The 22475-nt window shown below is 50.3% G+C and overlaps 1 protein-coding gene across 2 annotated transcripts in view; it reads right to left on the bottom strand.

Moving 5' to 3' along the window:
• Positions 424 to 22475, bottom strand: part of POMT2 (protein O-mannosyltransferase 2) — a 43439-nt gene continuing 21387 nt past the window's right edge. Inside the window, exons 8-21 of one of the 2 annotated variants that reach the window (XM_018053915.1) lie at positions 22046 to 22128; positions 19936 to 20045; positions 15955 to 16021; positions 13418 to 13490; positions 11624 to 11702; positions 10305 to 10456; positions 9780 to 9871; positions 8648 to 8724; positions 5529 to 5600; positions 5164 to 5223; positions 4968 to 5073; positions 4006 to 4146; positions 3746 to 3860; positions 424 to 2912 (exon numbers count right to left, since the gene is read on the bottom strand). In XM_018053915.1, the coding sequence (XP_017909404.1) occupies positions 2807 to 2912; positions 3746 to 3860; positions 4006 to 4146; positions 4968 to 5073; positions 5164 to 5223; positions 5529 to 5600; positions 8648 to 8724; positions 9780 to 9871; positions 10305 to 10456; positions 11624 to 11702; positions 13418 to 13490; positions 15955 to 16021; positions 19936 to 20045; positions 22046 to 22128 (1333 nt within the window). In that variant the 3' untranslated portion in view covers positions 424 to 2806. The remainder of the gene's footprint in view (positions 2913 to 3745; positions 3861 to 4005; positions 4147 to 4967; positions 5074 to 5163; positions 5224 to 5528; positions 5601 to 8647; positions 8725 to 9779; positions 9872 to 10304; positions 10457 to 11623; positions 11703 to 13417; positions 13491 to 15954; positions 16022 to 19935; positions 20046 to 22045; positions 22129 to 22475) is intronic. The other variant, XM_018053916.1, reaches the window with a different exon arrangement.

Genomic DNA, 22475 nt, shown 5'->3' with positions numbered 1-22475 from the left:
ATCAGAAAACACCTGCCAAGACAGGGGCCTCTGGGGAGCAGAATGGACATTGGTGCTACAGTGCTGGGCCGCTCAGCTGTCTCAAAGTGGACGCTCTCTCTCTCTCTCTCTCTCTCTCTCCTTATACTTGTGTGACGAGATTACAAGAGGGAAAAATAAGGTCCAGCTTCTCGCTTATTTGGGAATACGTTTAAATAAATACAAGTAACAATCAACATTACTCAAGTAACCTTATTTGTGAGAGGGCCTCAGTGTCCCCTGTCCCCTGCTATAGCTGGTTCACCTGCCCAGCCCAGGGCCTCTGCTGGAGTCAGAATGGCTCAGACTCCAGACACAACGGAGCGGCTCTTGCACTCCAAACATTCTTTTCGTTCTGGGAGCCAGAGGGCAAGTCAGATTCAATTAAGTACAACAAGAACAACATGGCATTCAAAATAAGAGCTATTTATTACAAAAGTAAATGGCCTCTGATTATCCGTGGAAAAATTGTTTTTTTCTCTCTAATATAAAATGTGGTTTAAGAAGTTGGCTGGAGGTTGAGCTGGCAAATGTCTCCTTCCTCCACCAGCATGTCTGCGGGACATGACACATTCTCCCGGGGGCTGGAGCCCATGTGCAGAGCATGGCTCCGACAGCCCCTCTCTCCAGCATCTTCCAACAACACAACTTGGGTCCTTGGAGCTGTGTTGGCCCATGCAGCCACACAAGTGTGCGCCAGACTGGGCAAAGGAGGGGGTGGGGTGGGCAGACAGCTCTTCTCTCATCTCCGGAGAGCAGTGGAAGAGACCAAGGAAGCTCTTGTCCCCGGGGTGGCCAGATTAGGAGGGCGGCCAGGCAGGAGGCCACCTGAGCATTCGCCCTCCTTGCCCTCACCAGAGTGGTTGCCCCTCTGGCTCCTTCAGGGCACCTCCCTTCCAACGAGTTCCTATTAGGAAGTAAGGCACCGAGAGAAACAGCCACCACCTCCTGGTTGTCAGCGTGGGGCCACTGTTTTTTAAAACAGTCAAGCCCAGGGTCTCCCGCATTCCACCTCCAGGAGAGCCCAGCCAGAGGGCTGCCCCCACTCCCAGCCCAGAAGAAAGCAACCTGGTCTGGGGGAGAGAAGAGGGGGCCTGGGAAGCATGGGAGAGCAGAGGTTCTCCATCCCTGCTCTCCCTCCCTTCCAGAAACACAATTAAGCAAGCAGCCCAGACTCAGCACCAGGCAGCAGCGCTTCCTGCTGGGGGAAGTCAAAAGGGCTGCAGCCCTGGGAAAGGGAGGTCACAGGGGCCCCAGATCTAATTAACAAACCTGCCTTGCTTTGGATGTGACTGCATTTCCTCTATTAACATTAATGATGGTCGGTCTGAATGTCCGAGCGGCCAGAAGCTTCCCTCCCCACCACCCAGTGGGGAGCACAGCCTGTCCTTGGGACCAATTTCCAGTCTCCGTGGCAACCGCCGAGCAAAGAGCTTGAAAGAGCTCTGACCTTGGCAGAGCTGGTGGGGGCTACAGAGGAGGGAAGATGGAAAGTAGCAGAGGTTCATCATTAAACCCTGAAGTGTTATAGTCCTCTGAGACAAAAAAAAAAAAATACTTTGTCATGCACCAGGAGGATGGAAGCGGGCTGAGAGATTAGCCTTGGGTTAGTTCAGTTCTGGCCCAAGGGTTTTCTTTCTCTTTTTCATCTAGGGAGGAAGCAAAAGGAACAGCTCTGAGCTGCTTGCTTGGGCTTCAAGGTGGTAAAGAGAAGTTCTGATGCATGTCTAGGTGCTCTGGGGCCTTGGGGAAAAGGAGATTGGTGAAACAGTGACCCAGAGGAAGGGGAATGAAACAGTGAAAGGAGGGCTTCAGCACGGGGGACCAGAGAAGGAAGAATGGGGAAAGCCTAGTGAGTGACAGGAACACTAGCCCAGAAAGGCCGGGGCAACCCGGCCCCTGACACCCCACCAGGAGCCCAGGCAACCCCACATATTCACCTGGGTGCTAGGAGAGGGGCCGGCGGGAGCATGTAGGTCCCAACCTCACAGCTAGGCTGGATGCAGAAGGAAGGGGATGGGCAGCCACTAGTTGCCCCTGGCTCACAGGCCCTGAGGACACAGCACCAGGGACAGGGTGCTGTGCCCCTCACCAACCACAGGTCTGGGGTTCCCAGACAGTGAGGAGCCGAAGGCTGAGGAGGGCCAGCGGGGCTGCCTCGCGCTGGGACCCAGGCCCCTGAGCACACACTGCAGGCAAGAGGCGGGCCCTCCAGCTTGGGGTGTTTGGCTTAAGGATCTGCTTGTTTGTGGGAAGGAGGGCGGCACAGCCTTGACAATCCTGGCGGCTCCACCCGAGGTGATTCCCCAAGGCGCGGTCAGTACAGTCAGCCTTCCTGGAGCTGAGAATTTCTGATGAATCTTACAACCCAATCCAGTGAGAAAAAAACACCAGAAAATACTACTGTAGCCCTGGACAATTTCTTAGAGTTTATGACGCTCCACTGTCCACAGTCACGGTCTACACTGCAGAGGCACACGGACACACACACGCTCACACTCACCCCCACACTCTCCCACACTCATCCTTCCTCACGCCGCTCACAGGGGATGGGCCTGAGAGGGAAGTCGTCTGTGGCTGAGCAGACCCAGTGGAGGAATCTCTGTGAGGAGTAGGGCCACGATGCTCCCCAGTGGGTTGCACTCGCGGGGTGGGGTGCCGGCAGGCAGCAGAAGTCCACAGGCTCCTCGGGCTGCTTCCTCCATGGCTGGGAGGGTCCGGGGACTGGCTCCACAGCTGGCCGTCCCCACGAAGGTCCTGGTCTCAGGCTGGAGTCCTTGCAGTGGCCTCAAAAGTCCCACGATTCCAGCCACCTGAGCCCGGCCATCGGACTTCGGGGGTCCTGGGCCAGGGGACCTACCATCCCGTAAGCCAGAGGGTGGAAGAGGTAGAAGCTGCGGGGGAGAACCGGGGGGGGGGGTTGGGGGGCAGTTGGCACCCTAGGGCCTCAGCGGAGGCAGGGAGCCCTGAGACCCCTGACTCTCAGCTCCTCAGACCTTCTCTACCTACGGGACCCACCCCGACATGTCAGCACGCCTGTGTGACTTCACCACCTGGGGACACCATACTCTGAGACCTTGAAAGAGACCAACGTAATGACAGTAAGGGAAAAGGGCTCTTTTCAAGAGGCCCAGGAGACAGAGCAGGCCAGGGTCTGGTCATGGGCTGTGTGGCCCAGACTCCCTGTTAAAATGTGGACGTGCTCTCAGGTCACAGGTCCACTATTCCCAGTTCAGGACTTTATGTTGCCCCTGGCCCCTCAAGGCCAGTGATGCTCAACCGCAGATCTGTGAGACTGTGAGATGGGGGAGGGGGCGGCCTGCCAAACAGCATCCTCCCTGCAGTTACTCTGAGCCACACCGCACCCCCTGGTGACCCTCTACACCTGCCCCCCTGCCCCCCGCCAAGAGCTGCGCCAGCTGGGAGCCAGGTGACTGCAGAGAGGTGCTCTCCAGCATGGGCCAGGGAGGTGCAGAGCCGGGAGCTACCGGCTAGAGGCACAAACGCAGGGCGTTGGTCCACGTTTCTCCACCTGCTGCCCCTTCAGGTCACGTGCAGGGCTTTGGAAACTGTGGCTGACAGGGCCCAAACTGGGCTCAACAAAACCAGAACCAACCTCTGGAGACAGAGCCAGGCACCAGTGTGCTTCAACAGGGGTTCCAAAACGCACCCAGGGCTGAGGCCTCGGGGTTGGGGGGTCGGCCATGCAGGTGCAGGGGGTGCTCACCTGTAGGCAGTTCCCAGGAGCAGGGTCAGGATGCCCAGCACGTGCACGCATCTGGCCAGTGGATAGGAGGCCAGGCTCCAGGCACAGAGCCGCAGGAGGGTATCCCACAGAAGGCCTGGGGAGGAAGGGAAACCCCTCATTGCTCCATCAGAGGACGTCTTCTGGGGAGGCAGATGGGCCCCTCCCAGCACCACCGCTCCACGGTGGTCTCGTCCCGCCTGCCCACCCTCATCACCCAGGTCCTGGAGGGCAGTGCTGACCTGTGAGCATGCTGGAGAAGAGCATGGCGGGGAAGTAGTGGTGGAAGTAGAGGACCCGGCCCATCAGGAAGAAGGGGAAGTAATGCATCATCCAGCCGAACAGGAGCTGCCCGCCTCCTCGCAGCAGGACCTGAGACAGCCCTGGGCCCCAAGCAGCACAGCCCGGTCAGCCGACAGGGATGGGCATGGGGCCTGCCCCGTGCAGCTCTGCCCCTTCCTTGCCATGTGACTCACAGAAGCCACATCACCCGAGTGGGCCTTCTGTCCCTCACCCCCCAGGGTGAACAACCCTACGGCGGCTGGCAGGAAAAGGAACTGCTCACTCCCCAGCCCGGGAGGCCTGGGCACCCCCGGCAGGGGGGCCCAACCCCAGCAGCAGGCCAACCGGCCTCCGGCCCCAGCTCCTGCATCTCTGCTGCCACACAGATCCCTGCAGCCAGACAGGGCAGGGGTGTGGGCACAGGGGAGGACGGGGGTTGGGGAGGGGCGGCCTGGGACCACGTCTGCAGACACGGAGCTGCAGAGGCAGCAGAGGACCTGTGTGAACGTCTCAGATGCTGCGGCCCATGGCCTGGGGGCTGCTTTCCTCCTGACTAGAGGACAGAAGAGCAGAAGAGAAAAAATGGGCAGTCGTGCATAGAGTGTAGAGGTCAACAGTGAAGGCTCTGAACGCAGACCGCCTGGGTGTGAACCTCAGTTCTGTCACCTACTGGGACAAGGTTCTCAACCTCCTTGTGCCTTGGTTTCCTAATCCATAAACAGAGGTAATAAACTCTGCTGGGAGGATACAGGGTTTAACACAGCGCTAGGCATCTGGTGCTTTGAGCTCTAAAAAGTCACAGAGAAGAAAAGGGAAGAAGGGGAGGGAAAGGCAGAGGATGGCCCATCAGCAGGTAGGCACTGCCCAAGTGCGGGCACCCTGCGGGCTGCTAGGTGGGGGCAGGGGAGCCCAGGGACCAGACCTTCAACCTTGACAGGCAGATGCACGCCCCTCTGCACAGCCACAGCAAAGATGCTCGCTGAGAGGACGTAGAGGGCGATGCTCAGCAGGTTCAGCCACCAGATCACCTGCAGGGAGATGGGCACAGGCGGGTGAGAGGAGGCAGCAGCGCCCCGCGGGCACGCTCAGGGCCCCACCGCAGCACGCGGGACACTCACCGGGTTACCCAGCAGATACACTCGGAAGTCAGTGTCATTGACCCCTGAGAAGCGCAGGCCCTGTGGAGCAAAGGACACAGACTGGACACAGGGCTCAGCCCCTCCCAGCCACACGAGTCTCCAAGGGAGGAAGACGGGCCACCTGTCACACAGAGGGAGCCTGGGCAGGAGGCTTGGAGCAGGCACTTTCTCCGTGAGCTCCCTGGGGAGGCTGGGTCCAGCCGAGCACAAGCAGAGCCCATCTCTGGCCACCCTCCACCCGGCGAGGCCTGCCTCCCCACCCCGGCACCCCACACCGCCAGCAAGGCTCCACAGCCTCCTCCTCGGCTCCATTCCCAGGGAGGAGCTCTCGCTTTGGGCCCTACCTGAAAGTTGATAGGCCAGTGCCAGGGTTTGGACGTGAACTCGTTGTCCTTGGGTTTGAGACCATTGTTCCCCTGCAGGAAAGTGGTAAGGAAAAAGCTGGTCCAGACAGAGCTCTAGAAGGCCGATAGGAACATGAGGGTCGGGCATCTCTGATGTGTGGCCACATGTCAAGACAAGCCCTCTCTCCTCTTCCTTGCTGGCAGGGGAGAGTCAGGGGTCACTCTCAGTCACCGCACACCTGCTGACCACAGCTGCCCCACTTCGCCCAACGAGCAGGCCTCCATGTCCCGGCAGAGACAGTCCATTCAGACTCTCTCTGCTCGAGGGAAAGAGGCATGACAGACCTGTTTCCCTTGGCACAAAATATATATCCATCTTCCTGGCAAAGGATAAGGTGTCAAGAGGATGAGGAGAGGGGCATGTAAAATCAGGGCTCACTTATTTGTTTCCTTGAAAGGCCAATTTCAAACCCAAACCCAGAACTCTTAAGTCCTGGACTCTGGAAAAGTTACTTTAGCCTAGTGTTTCTCAGTAATTTTTTTTTTTCATTACTACCTGTCCCCAGTCAATATTTTTAAGATATATTTTCCTTAAATACTCCCTTGCAGTGACATTTAAAGTATTTTTCATTGTGGTATAATTTATAGATAACATTACATTAGTTGCAAGTACACAACATAATGACTTAACATTGGTATATACTGCAAAACAATCAGCAGAATAAGTCCCCTCATGACATTTTAATACTATAGGTATTCTGTATATCTGTTTATATAATGAATGAATACCTGTGTTTTATACATTAAAACCTGTTTCCTTTTTTCCGCCCTCTAAGAATGCATTACCCCCTGGTTGAGAAAGCACACTTTAGTCTGAAGGACTCAATCTCAGTCCCTTCAGTCCACCAGCCAAGAATATCTAATCACCTGTCTTCATATGGCAAAATCAGACCTTCGCTAAAACAAGAAGGAAAAGGGTCAGGATCCTGGATGCTAACCAGCAGGATGGTGCCAGCCTCGTCATCAGACAGACTGAGAAGGAGGAGTCAGGTCAAAGTTTCTCCACCGGGGCACTATGACACTTTGGGCTGCAGATGTCTCTGGTGGGGGCTGGCCTGTGCAGTGTACAGTGGTGAGGATCCCTGGCTTCTACTCACTGGATACCAGGAACACCCCTACCCATTATGCCAGCCAAACACGTCTCTGGAAGTCGTTAAATACCCCCTCGGAGGCACAAACCATGCTCTACTAAGGACCACGGGTCTAGCCCAAGAAAGATCCAAGCCTGGTTCGTTGAACCACCAGCCAGGGCCTTATTAACCCAATGCCTCAAGGGCTTAGGAGTCATCTGCAGGCCTCACTAGGGTGGCTGGGTTGCTCCTTCAGGGTAGAAAGTGCAGCAGGGTGTCAGACCCAAAGGGGCTAGTTGCACAGCCCTTCAACCATTATGGCCATCTTAAGAACCTCACAATGAAGAATGAATCATTCTGGACCCCAGAGCAGCTGCTGAGGGAAATCAATTCCTTCTAGCCAGTACAGTTCAGCCCTAAACCCAGGGACTCCAGCCAGAGTTAGAACAAGCCAAGGGCATCCTACACATTAAACTCTTCAGAAACCGAGCTCCTTTAGTAAACCAAGAAATGGAAGCAAGGAAAATCTGTATATCTGTGCATTGTTCTCTATGCTTAGTACCCAGGAGGCTTGTTCCAGCTAACCTCAGCAGGCAAGGTGCCTTCTCTGCCCAGGCCTGAGACTCCTGCTTGGCTAATAGATGCCCTGTGGTTTCTATTTTGCTCTCTCTCCCCACTGTGACTCTACATCCGTTGAATAAGAAAGTTTCCTTATGTCCCTTTTCTTCTTTGATTCCACCTCTTAGATAATGAAAAAAGAAATAAGACTATTTATTTAGACTTGGTCTTAAAATTCTACCCAGACCTAAAATGATATTTCGACTGACAGGCATATATTCAAAAGAGCTCTGTCATCAGGCCACAGTGACAGCTACAAGCACAGAGTCAGGGAAGAAGTGACCCGGAGATGGGTTACTGTCAACTCATCACCTCCCAATGCGCAAAAATGACAAAAGTTGAAATTTTAAATTGAATCTGCTGAAATAAGTCAACTGTATTTACCAAGTGCTGCTTACATAATCACTTCCAGGAGTGACCAATTGACAATGGCTCGCCAGGAAAGAAATAACAAGTGCTACTGCTCTCTGCATCAATGCAGAGGTCCACAAACCTGGCTCTAAACATTGTTCCTGCAGAGCGCCAGTTTTCCAGAAGTCACAGTAAAGAGGTTTCTCCCTCTACATCAAAACTGTAGCAGGGTTTTTCTAATTCAAAGAGGAAATTTTAAGCTGGTGGGTAGAATTTTCTCAATTTAAAGATTTGGTCTCTCAATTGTTCTTAAACCTATGTCAGCTGTCAACTACTAATGACAGAGTACAAACAGTGAGTCTTTAAAACCTTGAAAAGCATCAACCATGCCCCCCTATGCAGTTTGTTTCTCTGGGAACATGAGTGGGGTCCTGGTTGGGATTTTATGCTGCATATAAACAGCATACTCACACTGGCCTTTCATCCTAGCTGATTCTAATTTCCTATGATGGAATCAACTATCAGTGTCTCATGACTTTCAACCAAGAGCACTGTGATGCTCAGAGGCTCTGCCACCTGAACAGATCTGAGAATCACTTAGAGACAGAGGAGTGTAGTGGTCACTAGCACTGACTCTGCAGGCCTAGATCCACCGCTTCCATTTAGCTGTGACCCTGGGTAAGTTCCTTAACCTCTGTGCTCAGGTCTGTCTTCTGTAGACTGGGGACAGGAATCTCTGGAGGACTGTAATGAGTAGTGAGTGAGTTAATACACGTGCAGTGCTTACAGTAGTGCCTGGCACACAGAAGCTAAGTAAGTGTTCACACAGTTACCACCAGCAGCATCACCACCATCATTTAGTGCCCTTGAAGACCAAGTTTCAGTCAGTATGTGAAGACACTTTCAGAGTCCTCCACAAGAGGGCAGCGGGCCTATAGCATGGTTACTGATCTGTGATCCAAATCTGCGGATGCCTGAGAGTTCTTAGAGAAGTTGCCTAGTGGGAAGGGGTCACAGTACCCGGATCATCACCAAGTGGGACTCCAGCATTATCTCAGGGAAACTGGGCTGCAGCACCTCCAGGCTGATGTTTGGCACTGGAAAAAGAAAGACAGAGGCGTGAACCTTCCTCACACAGCCTCTCCTCACAGCTGTCTGCCCATGATATCCACTCTGCTGCCAAGGTCTGAGTGTAACCTTCCTGACAAGCTAACAAGCCTGTGAGAGTGTTGAGGAATTCTCTATCATTCCCTCAGCCTGTAGCACTCAGCAGGCATTCTGAGGGAGGCAATGGCAACAGATGAAAAGCTCCCCCACACTGCACCCTCCACCTGAGGCACCCACAGTCCTCGGGCTGTCACCCTTCATGATGGTGCTGCCCCAAATGCGGCTCCCACACCCGAAGCAGGTCGTGAGGACTGAGACCCAGCCTATCTCATTCACCAAGGCATCCCCAGGGCCCTACAAGGCTCCCAGCATACTCGTCAGTGAATTGTTTAATTAGCTAGTTAATTAGCTGGTTGGTTAAATTAGGTGGTAAGAATGAAGTGGGAAGCATGCAGAAGAAAAATCAAGCCTAAAGGGGGTAGTTTAGGAGGCAGAGGATGAGCTCAGAGACTCGTTGAGTTGAAACGACACTGGACTGGAAATGTCAGATTGGAGCCTGGGAGTATAAACACAGGATCGATCAAGGGCCGTGGCCATCACCTTCTGTAATAGCAACGGCTGGATGTGGGGAGGGGAGGAGCCTACGCAGGGGCAGAAAGGGAAAGCACCAGCTTGTTCTGAGCCTTGAGGTTAGGGAGGTAACCACAGAGGGGACAGAGAGCCCAGAAGGAGGCAAGCGGATGGACCTGCATTGCAGGCGGCAGGAAGAGTCAACCCCAGTGAGAGGCAACCAGCTCTGGCCCCGAGTGAGGCCACCGGTCACTTGTGGGAGAAGAGCTTAAGAAGGATAGGAAGCCTAAGTGAGCAGGAAGAAAAAGGAGCTGCCCATGCAGACAATTCATATGAAGAGACTAGGTTTAAAAAAGGAAGATAATGCAACAATAAGATACCATGGCAGCAGAGTCCGTAAAGGGTTATTTTCCTCAGATGAGTGTGACTTAGAGATGTTCCCTTCAGAGCCAGCCCAGGACATGACCTCACTCACATTTGGGATTGATATGGTCCTCCACGTTCCAGATGGAGCTGAGGGTTTCCTTTAGGTATGGTGTGCATGTGACTTCCAACTGCTCCCAGCCCCTGTGAAAAGGAGTCACAGGTGTCTCTCAGAAGACTTGAAACTCACCAGACAGCAGTACTGCAGCTGCATGGAACTCTTCTCTTTCCAACCTAGTGGCCATGCTCTTTCCAGCCTCTCACTTTTCTGTTCCATGACTATCCCAGAAGTAGTCTAGCATACATCATGCCCAGTTTAGAGACACAGAACCAGAGAGTTATCACAGGCCAGAGATACAAATGCTCAACTATTACAACACATAAAACACCACAGGAACTCTGGAGCTCTATGCTCCATAAAGTTCTTGATGCCTTTTCTCCTTCCATCTACCAGAAAGACAAAGCAAATACGAGGTGAACACTGATCATTCGGGAATGGAAGTCCGGGGCATTCTCCTTATAAGTGTGAAAGGAAAGCATGAGCCACTGCTGGGATGCTAAAACCCCAGAGACTTACCACTTGGGCAGGACCTTTCCCGAGGAGCCCAGGACACAACCTGTGACCAAATGGATGAGGCGAATTCGACTTCTCAGCACTTTGATTCGGTTTCCAAATTTTCTGTTTATAACCTCAATCCGCCAGAAGTCATTCGAGTCCCCTGACCCATTCTGCCACATAAATCAAGAAAAAAATACAGAGAAAATATTAATAAGATGACTTCAGAGAAGGCACATCAAAAAAGGGAGATGGTCAGCCTGTCAGATGCCATCATGTTACAGAGGTCAAAGACCAAACTGGCCTAAGTGATTGAGGTGGGAAGGAGAAAAAAAGGGCCAGAGAAACATTCCAAGGAACATCCCACGTAACTGCCATTTCCCCAGGCCTCACTATCACAACCAAGAAAAGTAGTATGAAGCCTGGAACCTGAAGTCCAATTCTTCACTTCGCAGAAGTACAGTTTAAGTTCTAAATAGATGCTTCTGCCCTTAAATTAAACTGAAGACATCACCATGAACCAACAGAAATAAATTTGGGTCATTTGCATCCGTCACCATGGCCATACGGACACTCATCCATCTAAGGAATGTCTGGCCTAGATATCAAACTGTGGAAATTAAGACAGTTGTATCTAATTCTCATCAGGAGATGCTCACCAGAAACAGATGAAGTTCAGAGTCTTGGCTCTATTTTAATGTGGGATAAGCAAATGGAAAGAGGATTGGGAACTCTACCTTAAGGAACCCAGAGTCTTTACTGAAGCACCAAAGCCCTTGGAAGGGAGCTTAGACAGCTGGTCATAAATCTATCTTCTCACTAGGTGTTTTTGCTTTCAAACTCCTTCCCAAGTCCTAAATACTCATAGAGCTTCCTCAGTAAGCTGCATCACCCCAAGAAGTAAACATCCAAAAGCAAGGTAGACAGTATTCCTCTGCAGAACAGAGAGGTAATCTGTAAAAATAAAGCCAATGAGAATTTGGGATCTGGCAAAGGATAGACCTGTCTATTCTTCTGGGTTCATATTGTGGCCCTGTGGCTTCTAAGTACAATATGATTTTAAAAGAGACTCAAATAGTATTCATATTTGACATTTATTATGTGTCAGAACATAAAAATGGCATGGTTATTATAGAGGCAAGAGATGGAAAAAAAATAGACTTCACAGGCGGCCTTTCCCACAGCAAGCCTAGCCAAAAAGCTCCTGAATGCTAAGAGTCCCTGTGCAACCAATCGTTAGGAACATTCCGGAATTCTGGGAAGGGCGTGCTCCACCTCATGGCGCTGAGCCAGGCCCCACAATGTTTGGCGTCCTGCTCACACTAGAGTGGCTCACTTACTATGCCATAGCCAGTGACCTGATAGTGCTTCCGGGTCAAGGGGGCCTCGTGATAGTGACTGTGCAAGTTCCGAGAAGTCCTAGAAATGAAGAGAGAGAAGTGCCATTATCTTGAAGAAAAGAGATATGTGATGTTTCTTCTTTTACCCAGGATATTCAGAGTCATCTGTTCAGGGAAGAAAAATTAGAATCCAAACTACAAAATCCAACAAACCAGGACCTTCTTGCCCATTCACTCACAAGAAATACCCAGAGAACTGGAGAGCTGCCCAAGCCAGGAGGGACAGACCGACAGGAGTACTGGACCATATGCCAAGAAAGAGGCTTCACTTCTTGTTCACCCATAACTTGAGCAGGGGGGAGAGGGGATGACTGAACACATTGGTGGTTTGAGGCAAGCTAGTCTGAGTTATGAGGCAGCTTTAGGGGGAAGAAAATTAAAGTTTGTAATCCACATATGCCAGAGACAGGCAAACCTCCTCCCTCTCATCTACTGTTTCTGCTCCTGTCAGTTTTACCAAATGGGGATCTGTGCAGGAAGTGGAGGGTTATCTGAGATTTTAATTACTTTTGCTTTTTGTAATAATCCTTACTTTTATCTATAACAAGTAGTCAATGTTCATTATAAAAATAAAATTAAAATTTAAGTATCCATAATCCTACTGACTAGGGAAAAAACACTGCTTTTATATCTATATCTATATCTATATATAATGACCACTGATTTTATTTTAAAAATCTGTATGTGATAATTCACATGAAACTTTTGCAGGGCTGCTTCTGTCATCTACTGTTCCCATTCATTTTGTACACAGTGCCCTATTTCCTTGAGTGTTTGGTTACTTTTGGGGTGCACTGTTACTGAAAAACTATTTATAGGAATGGATAACAACATTTCTTTCCCAAAAGAGGGTTCACATTTGCTTTTGGCCAGGTTCCTAGGAGACATTACCACATCTAGGATTATGTTCATTTAAATTCATGCCTTGAAGATTTTGAGACAATCCATGTAAAATGAATTTGGATTGCAAATTCATATGAAGATCAGTTGGTAATCACTACTTCTCAGGAACCAGATTTTGTTTCCCTGACAAACCTTAACCCCCAAGGCACTCTGACCTCCCAAATAAACTCTGAATATAGGTAGATAGGGCAGATTTACCCTAACACCAAGCCTTTGGGGGTTATAAATCTGAAGTGAAGATCACAATAACTCACCACTTTGGGTGAGCCTAAAGCTTGGCCTTCAAAACTTCTCTCAAGAGGCAGTCAAAAACCAAAACTCAAGATCGTAGGCTCAAGGCAGAAAGGGCCACAGCATCCCACATTTTCTATGTATTTCCCCTTTCACTGAGATTTTGATGTAGTAATTCCTTACTATCTTGTCGGTTCTTTATGCTTTTCAGAAGATGTTTCTACATTGTTCTGGCATTTTTAGTTATTTTCAGGGAGAACACTGGAGAAATGAACTAGTTTGCCATATTCAGAAACAGACTCATATCTTTTTAAAGGCAACCCCTTAAGAAGAAATTTTGGGCCATTCAAATACTGCCCCCACCCCCTGCTGCCCCTGGGCAAAGGGAAACTGAAAGGTACCCTCGAAGTTCAACTCAAAGTCCAAAGCTTCCCAAAGCCAAAATAGGCAAAGTAATTATTCTCCCATTTTAGCATAGCAGCCTTGCTCCGTTTACTAGGGCCTTAGTCCACATCTGATTCTGTTTATTTCCTGCTTAAAAGAGCTCCCTACCTTTGGCGCTCAAACCACTCATTTATGCCAAACAGCAAATTTACTTACTCTTTGTGTTCTAGTCGAATGATGTCTCCATGTCTCACAAACTCCACTGGGTGTGAAGGGTCTAGGGGATCTGCTAAGAAGAAACAAGCACTGATGTCCGAAATCGTTCACTCATTAAATTAGTATTAATCGAGGGCCTACCAGTAAAGAGTTATAGTATTTACAACATGGTAAGTCCTGTTCCTGCTGACTTCCCCGGTGGCTCAGACGGTAAAGCATCTGCCTACAACACGGGAGACCTGGATTCGATCCCTGGATTGGGAAGATCTCCTGGAGAAGGAAATGGCAACCCACTCCAGTACTCTTGCCTGGAAAATCCCATGGTCTGAGGAGCCTGGTAGGCTGCAGTCCATGGGGTCGCAAAGAGTCGGACACGACTGAGTGACATTTACTTTACTAAGTCCTGTTCGAGGTGCTGACAGAATGCTGTGGGATCAAAGCCAACTGTCTGAGAGGAGAAGGGAAGCGTGTCCCAGAGATAATGCTGGAAAAGACTCTTAAAGGAGAGGGAGAATTTTGTCAGGTGAACGAGTGGGGAAAAGGCACAGAGGTATGAAAGAGAAAAACTCATTTGATCAATGGCAAATGACTTCACATGGTTAAGGTGGGCAGAAAGGAGAGTGGGAATCGGCCAGGGGATGGACAAGTGGGGCAAGATTGTGTATGCCAGGCTGGGAAATGTGGCCTTTAATGGCCAAGCACTGAAGCCCCCAACTAGAAGATTTTTAAGCTGGGAAGATAAATAATAAGATTTTCCTTTGGGTAGTAAAAATAAAGTCTTCCAAATATTAATTCCAAGCAAATGATCATTTGCACAGCTCTCTTCAAAATCAAACATTAAACCCTGCATATTTTGCTAGTGATTATCTTGTTTCTGACAATAGACTTGATCAACGTGAACCGAAGAAAATGATGGAAGAAAAGGACTACTTCTATATCATCAAAAAGTCAAGATCAATGAAGATCTAATGAAGTGATGACAGTGGAAAAGGAAAGTGGCAGTAATCAGAGCAACACAGAAGGATCCTTGCAATTTCTGTCCCAGGAGTGGACACCAACACTCAAGGTCAGGAAAGAGATCTGCCAGGACAAATCACTGGCTCGCAAGAGAATTAGAGAACTCAACTAGAGAGATCCCCATTCCTACGCTGTCTTCTAAGGTCTCTTAAAAAGAATAATCAGCAAGATGACAGATCAGATACATCAACGGGGAGGGAAGTTTTACTTCACATGGGCCTGTAGAGGAGGGGCACTCACGGCCATCAAGAACACAGAGACCTTCATCAAGACAGTTCCCACTTCCCAAGTGCTTGAGGCAACCTGCCTTCACATGACTCCTTCATTACTGGGTGAAATGCAGCCACCTTAACCTGGAAGCTACAACAGGGTAACAGAACAGGGATGTTTAAAGATTTGGTCTGTGCCCACGTGACTTTAGAAAGAAAGCTGGTCTTCCCTCATAAATCCTCATTGCAATAAACCACTTATATTTGGCCTGTTAAGTCAAAGCACAATCTATACCAGTCTTATAAGGTACGGAACAGACGTGGCAGAGGAGCCTGGCAGGCTACCGTCCACAGGGTCGCAAAGAGCTGGACATGACAGAAGCGACTGAGTATACAGGCACACAATGGTGTCATATTCATATTACTGAGGAGCAGGTGCAAAGACACTGGTCATGTCGGTCACATTTCTAGTGAGAAAACCATGGCAATAAGAGGAGCTGGGGAAAGGAACAGAGATGAATTCAGATGAGAAGCTGCCACTTCCCCATGAAGACCAGGAGCAGCTGACTTGAGACAGGCTGAGCCAGGTGGTATTTGCCAAGGAGTCACAGTGTACACCTGCGGCATAAGACAATTGGCAGGTGAGTGGGAGACGCCCTCTGTTCTGTTCTCTTCTCAACTGAAGCAGAAGGCACAGTCTGCAAGTAGCCAGCTGTCTGTCCAAAACACAGAAGACACAGACACAGCCCTTGCCACAAAGCCCCAGGAGCCCAGGTGTGCTTCAGAGCTGCTTCACCCAGGTGGTCAGAGGCAGCTGTGCAGGCCTAGACAACGCCAGCCAGAGGGCTGGCAGGCCCACAGGTCTCCCACTGACTGGCCCAGGCCTGGGCCAAGCAGTGGGCAGTGGCCCTCTATCACATCCAGACAGCCAAGCCATACCACACGCTGGGGACTGCACGGCTTGCTGTGCTCCAAATCAGACAAGAGCAGCGACTGTGTGTCCCCGGTACATGCCCAGGGAACCTCATCCAGACCAAGTCTGAGGCTCGGCCTGCTATCTGGCTTCAAAATGACTGCTCTCAGGGCCAGATCTTATCATTCTAGCTTACTACTTATCCTTAGACCAACCACAGTCCTTGGGACATAGAGGGGGCTCAATAAATCACTGTTGAAAGGATAACTGAGATCAATCAAGATGGCAAAGAATCCTCAGGAAAGCCCATCCTAGAACCATTCTTTTGGAAGCATGAGGAATGTTAAGGAGGGCTCAGCGTAAGTAACAATAGAAGCATCAGTTCTCTGCTGCATTACCTGAGTTCGAATTATGCTTCTTGATAATCCACAGGTTGTTGTAGTCCTTGTGCAAATAGGTGGTGACCTGGGTGGGGTAGGGGAAGGAAGGGGAGGTGGGAGGGAGGAGAGTGTTACCATCAGCACAGTCAGCCACAGGACAGTCAGCAGCGAGCCGGGACTGCTCCGGGCTCTCTCAGAAGCCCCAGCCACCCACCCGAGGGGCCGTGTTTCCAGATGGGCCAGAAGCAGCGTTTGGTAAGTGTGGTTTTCTCCTTCCTTCAGCACTTAGAGGCATCTTCCCACAAAAACCCTTTTGACTGGTCTCTTCGTGCCTCCCTGCATCCTGTCTTTCAAGCTCCAGCCCCCTTGAGGCAGGAAACATGACAACGCAGTGTAACACAGTCTGCAGCACAAAGAGGATTTAGCGCATTTTAAAAAGCCATCAAGACCATGCCTCAAACTCTCGACATGAAAAATTCAGGCTGTTATATTTTCTAGAATGTGGTCAAATGAAATGGAAGAAGCTCTATTAATATCTTGTCCTAGAAGCCTGAAATTTTAGCCATAGCCACTTTGTATATGCTAATTTTTAAAAATGGCATGTGTGTGTGTGTGTGTGTGTGTATGTCCATGCACATGTATTGATGCTGTGATTAATCCACCAGCAAAAACCTTGGGAACCCCAATAACAAAGGAATAGTTAACATGATGGAATGTCCACAGGAAAGAATATTACACAGAAAACATTTCAGGGCTTTTTGTTTTGTTTTGTTTTGTTTTTTCACCAGCACAGGAAAAGGCTTATAAAATGCTGCTGTTGGAAACGGCTACCATCTATTGCCAGGCCCTGTGCTAAGCACTGGGCATGTCTCATCTCTAGGCTGTAGGTACAATGGTTACCCTCACCTTACTTATAAGGAAACTGAGGTTAAGCAATTCCACTCAAGGTCACACAGCTTGTCAACTAGAGAGACAGGATTCAAACCCAGCCAGCTAATCCAAAGCTCCCAGGATAGACTACATACATACAATCATGTCAAGCGTGTAAACAAGCACATAAACACCCAGAAGCAACAAAAATAAACACTTCTCTCTTACAATGTGAGTTTTAATAACTCCAGTTGGATAAAACATGACATTTACTTCCAAAGTGGTTTGGAATTAGCATATAGGAAAAAAATTATTCATATATTATGGCTGCTTTGTTTCAGTGGCTCTTGCTTTCTCAGAAAAAATTAGGGCCAATAGTATTAAGAACATACAAGAAATTCAAAGTTTGGCAGCCATAGAGAAATTAAGTTCAAACTCTGGAACAAAAGCCCATACATCTACTTCACCCAACCTGAATTTACTCATGGATGTTAAGCTTTTGTGGTGCTCATGGGTGCACTCTGTGTTGTTTGTTTATTTTTACAAAAATTATTAAAATTCCTATTAGAAAAGTCATTTATTTATTATGAATATAAGTCCATGACCTCTTTTTCCCACTGAAACATTTATTTTAACAATGAAGTTTTTTTTTTATAATATGAGGTCTCCTAGGAACATAGGTGTCCTATTACAGTAGAATGTTGTACATCAATCTACATGGATAAACACTGGTCCTCAGATTATGTCTAACTTTTTTACAAATACTTTTCTATATTTTCCAATTTTGCTTTAAAAACATTTAAAAATCAAGACCTAGAGTTGTTGACAAGACATTGAGAGGTTATTAAGTCCAATCCCCCAGTTTACTGATGGAGACACAGGTGAGGAAGGCTCAGAGACTCAGTCAGTGATAAAGTCAGACTCTCTGTCCCTTGGCCTACATGCTCGCTGTAGATGACTCTCACAACTTCATGTCTCCACCATGGGCTTCAAGTGGGTAACACTAGGACCAGCTTCATAGGGCCTTTCAGAACATGGCTCTTTGCACAGTATGAGTGAGTGAGTGTTAGTTGCTCAGTTGTATCCGACTCTTTTGCGACCCCATGGACTGCAGCCTGCCAAGGCTCCTCTGTCCATGGGATTCTCCAGACCAGAATACTGGAATGGATTGCCATTCCCTTCTCCAGGGCATCTTCCCGACCCAGGGGTCGAACTCAGATCTCCTGCACTGCAGGCAGATTCTTTACTACCTGAGCCACCAGGGAAGTCACAGCATAGGGGTTCCCAGGCACCACATCTGTTACTACATGACATTAGGAGCAAGGTATCACCACAGAAGGGCAACTGTATGTTAGACTCCTCTGGAAAGCTTAAAACTGAAACAAAAATACACAAGGCATGGGCCGCATCCCAGACTAATTAAGCAAGAATCTCAGAATTTTTTAAAAGCGCTCCAGTGGATTCTATGAAAAAAGCGCAGTCAGGGCTGAAAACCACTGCGCTACAGAGAAGCAGAGAGCCCAGAACAGGAAACTGATACCAAAACCCAATACCCTGGGTCAACTTTCTAGTAAATAAGGAAATAATAATAAGACACTTTGAGATGCAACAGTTTCTCACAGAGTAAAGATTTAGCCCATTTGGCAGGAAGAGAAAGCGCACTTCAAGCTTCTCAGGACAGCAGCCAGCCCTGCAGCCCCCTCCTCCCTCTCTCTTCTCAGGTCACCCATCTGAGAGCTCGGCCCTGACCACGCCACAGAAGCCTCCTGCTCAGAGCTGCCAGGCCTCCCACATGGCCCCGCCCAGGCCTCCTCCTCCGCAGTCTCTGCAGCACCTGAACTGCCAGCGTCTCCTGCCCCCGGAGACTCTGCCGGACCCTCTCCTCCTCTTCTCCTCCAGCCTCCCCGTCCACGCCCTCCTCCTCAGCTGCTTCCCCAGCACCACTCTGAGCGCGCCTTTAATGCTGCTTTACACACTGTCCTCCCCTCTGCACACCCTTCAGGGCAATGTCACTGTGTCACTACACCTGTATGCTACACACTCACGTCTCCTTCCTGAGACAGGCCCCGGGCCTAGAACACACACCAGAAACTCATCTCCCAAGCTACACTTCCTCCTCCCTTTCTGATTACAGTGAACCAGCATCATCACACATACACTTTGACCTCCTAACCCCCAAACTACAGACCTGATATGGCTCACCCCAGACATCTGTCGGTCTCTGGGCCCTGAATCACTCCCCACCTCTCCCTGAGGACTGTTCACCATCCTGTTATGACTATTGCCTTTGGTCTGCTCCTCCTTCCAATCCATGACACTCCTGCTAGAGCTATCTTTCTAAGCTAGCAGCCTAATCACATCTTATCTCTTAGTAAGTTTCAATGCCTCCTCAGTGTCAGCAGAACAAAATTAAATCTACTGGAGGCCTCTTCACGAGCCGGTCCCACCAACCTCTCCAACACCCTCCTCCCTCTCAGGCACTGTCCCCACAGCCATACCGACCGCCCTGTCACGTGGACACGGACAGCGTCCCTCACCCGTTCAGATGATACGGCTAACCCTTCAATGAGCACTTCACATGGATTATCTCCCCCAATCCTCACAACCTTAGAGATGGAGAGAAGTACCATTTATTTTCCCTAATTTAAAGATGAACCCACGGAAGCACAGAAAGTTTAAGGAATTTGTTCAAAGTCACACTCTTGTGGAACCAGGATTCAAACTCAGACACACTAGTCTGGTTCCCAGGTCTGGGCTTATAACCTTTACGCTCTGCTCGTCATCCACTCTGTGCTGGCCACCAAGCCAGGCACCAGAGCCTCCCAGGAGCCAGCAGCTGAACAGCAAGGAGATGGAAGGAAGAAAGCGCTCCCAGCTCAACGGGAAGAGGGTTACCACACAGGCTCGTCAAGGGTTCCGAGAATGCTGCCCACACCAGACACGCCTGACCCAGGATGAGGAAGAGGCAGGACATGGTGGTCAGAGGGGAAGCCCCCAGGGGAAGCCTGGGAAGCTAGAGCTAGCCAGGGGAAAGAGAAAAGGGTGCAGGCGGGGGCAGGGTGTTTCCAGCGGGGGACACAGAGCAGGACAGCACGGGAAGGCAGAGAGAAGGGCGGGTGTGCCACTGACCTGCTGCTGGCGGGCGCCCACGCCCTCGGGGTAGAAGTGCCTGTGCGAGTGGAGGTAGCCGATGGCCATCCGCAGGTTCTTCACAGTGATCACGGAGCCGTAGGCCAGGTCTGGGAGGAGGAGGGCAGCAGATGGTGTGAGCTGGCCGGGGGTGGATGCGGCCCCTGACAGGGCTGGGGGTGGCTCTGAAGCCACAGGACCCCCCAGCCCTCTAACAGACTCCACTGGGCCCAGGACTGCGGAAAGCAAGACTTGCAGCTGCCTCCTCACCCCAAGGAAGTCACCTCAGGGGGAGGTCACCAGTGTCTCACCTGTGCCCTCCCCGCCCCTCCCCAAGGGAGTCACCTCAAGGGGCGGTCACCACAGTCTCACCTGCGCCCTCCCCTCCCCTCCCCACTCCAAAGCACTTCAGAAGAGGCTGGGTTTCACAATGCTATTATCAAAGCACTGTTTATAAGAGCGAAGACCAGAAACAACTTGTCCCTTAGTCAAGGCCTACTATATACATTCCATGGAATAAAGAAGGAGAAAGTATTTATGTCTTCATCTCGAATGTTCTCCAAGATATAATATTAACACAGAGAGGCTGTTAAGATAGATTTTTCACTGTATATCATTTTGTGCCTTTTGAGTCTACCACACGCAGTAGTTGCTCAATGAATTTAAGCAAAAAAAAAACCCAGAGTAAACAGCTTACCCAAGAGCATCCATCCTCCCACCACAGGCCCCGGGTTATGGGAAAGAAGCCTCTTGACTGTCCCTCCTCTCCATGCTCCGCAATGTGGCTGCCCGCCCGTCCCCACTCCAGGGAAACAGGTCTCACAGCACCTGAGCTGGCTGCTCCTGCCCTCCTTTGTTCATTCATTTTGGTCAAAAGAATCAATTACACAGTGGATGCAAAGGAGGAGGAGGCCCGGCTGTGGACCTAGCAGAGTCCAGTCTTGGGGACGATGACCTCACACAGTGACCAGCATAGGACGACGCGCCCGTGTTCCAGCAAAAGTGTGACAACGTGTGACATGGTGGGAGCCCAGCGAAGGGAGGAATAAATTCTTGCCCAAAAGGTGAGAAGAGGATGGCTTAATGAAGAGAACATAACTGAACCGGGCCTTTTAAATGGCAAGTAGGAATTTGATAACCCCACAGCACTATCCTTCCAAGGCCTCGTGCTGGCCAGCACACACAGCCCCGCACGCTGCTGGCCACGGCTGCGTCTTGATTAGGCTGTCTCCCTCCTCAACCCCACAGTGCCCCCTGGACTGCTCCTGCAAAGCCCTTCCCCCGCACTCCCTAGTGACCTGACCTCTCCCTGTCCTCTCCTCTTTCTACAGCTTCTTCTCGGGCCACAGCCAATGCCCAGCATCAACTGTCCCTTTTCAAAGGACTTCTTTGAAAACCTCAGCTGAGAGCCCACAGGCCCCACTGCGTGGGTTTCCTCAAGCTTCTCAAAGCCAATGTGGAACCCAACGTCTACCTTTCCAAGCCAATTTTTACCTGCTTTCCTATTTCTCATTCCTTCCACAGTCTGGGCAGGCCCACTGTGTTCCAGGCCCTGGAAAGACCACAGGACATTGTCCATGACTCCAGGAAGCAATCTCCTGGGCCCAACCTATCTCGCTCTGTGTGCCTCTAATCCCTGCCCCTTGACCCCCTACAGAAGTGATCTCTTATACCTTCGATCCCCAGAGCTCTGCGCTCCCTCTTTATATACTGAGCTCACATGGCCACATCGCATAGAGATCCTACTCCAGGCCCCATTGCCTCCAACATGGCTAACACGTGCTCAACTAGCTTCTGTGAACAGGACACTCTGGTGGGAACTGACCATTAGCCCCAAAGGGCTCACTCCCCCGCCCCCAGGTTCCCTCTGTTGTCTTCCCATAGCCACACCGGACAAGCCATCTTCTGATCAAAGAGTTCACTGCTCAGGACGCCCTCCTCTGCCTTTCTGTGTCCCTGTTCACTCTCCTGAGTGCTCAGACCAGATTTAACTGATCTTTCTCCCACTCTGCCATCTAATGTAACTCAGGCTGTCATATCGTCTTTTCCAATCCAACTCCCAGGAATCCCTCCTGCCCTTCTCTCTTCATAAAGGCCAAGAGACACTCACGTTCGGGGATGGACGCGTTGTGAAGGTTGTTTCCTGAAAGCCGGGCCTGGAAGGCAGAACTGAAGAATCCATCACCGGGACCGCTGCGGGGGAGGGCGGAGCGGAAGGGAGCAGTCAAAGGAGTGGAAATATGATTTCCCAGCAGCCCTGGGAAGAGCTCTGTGTGGTTGGTTTAAAAGACATACAAGGGAGCGGTGGGCTTCCCAGGTGGTGCAGTGGTAAAGAATCCGCGCACCAGTGCAGGAGATGGGGGTTCAATCCCTGGGTTAGGAAAATCCCCTGAAGAAGGCAATGGCATACCACTCCAGTATTCTTGTCTGGGAAATCCCACAGACTGAGGAGCCTAGCGGGCTACTGTCCATGGGGACCCAAAAGAGCCAGACACGACTGAGCACCTGAGCACATAGGCACAAGGGAGTGGCGGCGCGGT

Source organism: Capra hircus, chromosome 10 (genome assembly GCF_001704415.2).
Source record: "Capra hircus breed San Clemente chromosome 10, ASM170441v1, whole genome shotgun sequence".
Classification (NCBI taxonomy): domain Eukaryota; kingdom Metazoa; phylum Chordata; class Mammalia; order Artiodactyla; family Bovidae; genus Capra; species Capra hircus.
Note: the sequence above shows the minus strand (reverse complement) of the source record. Positions and strands in the feature narration are given on the sequence as shown.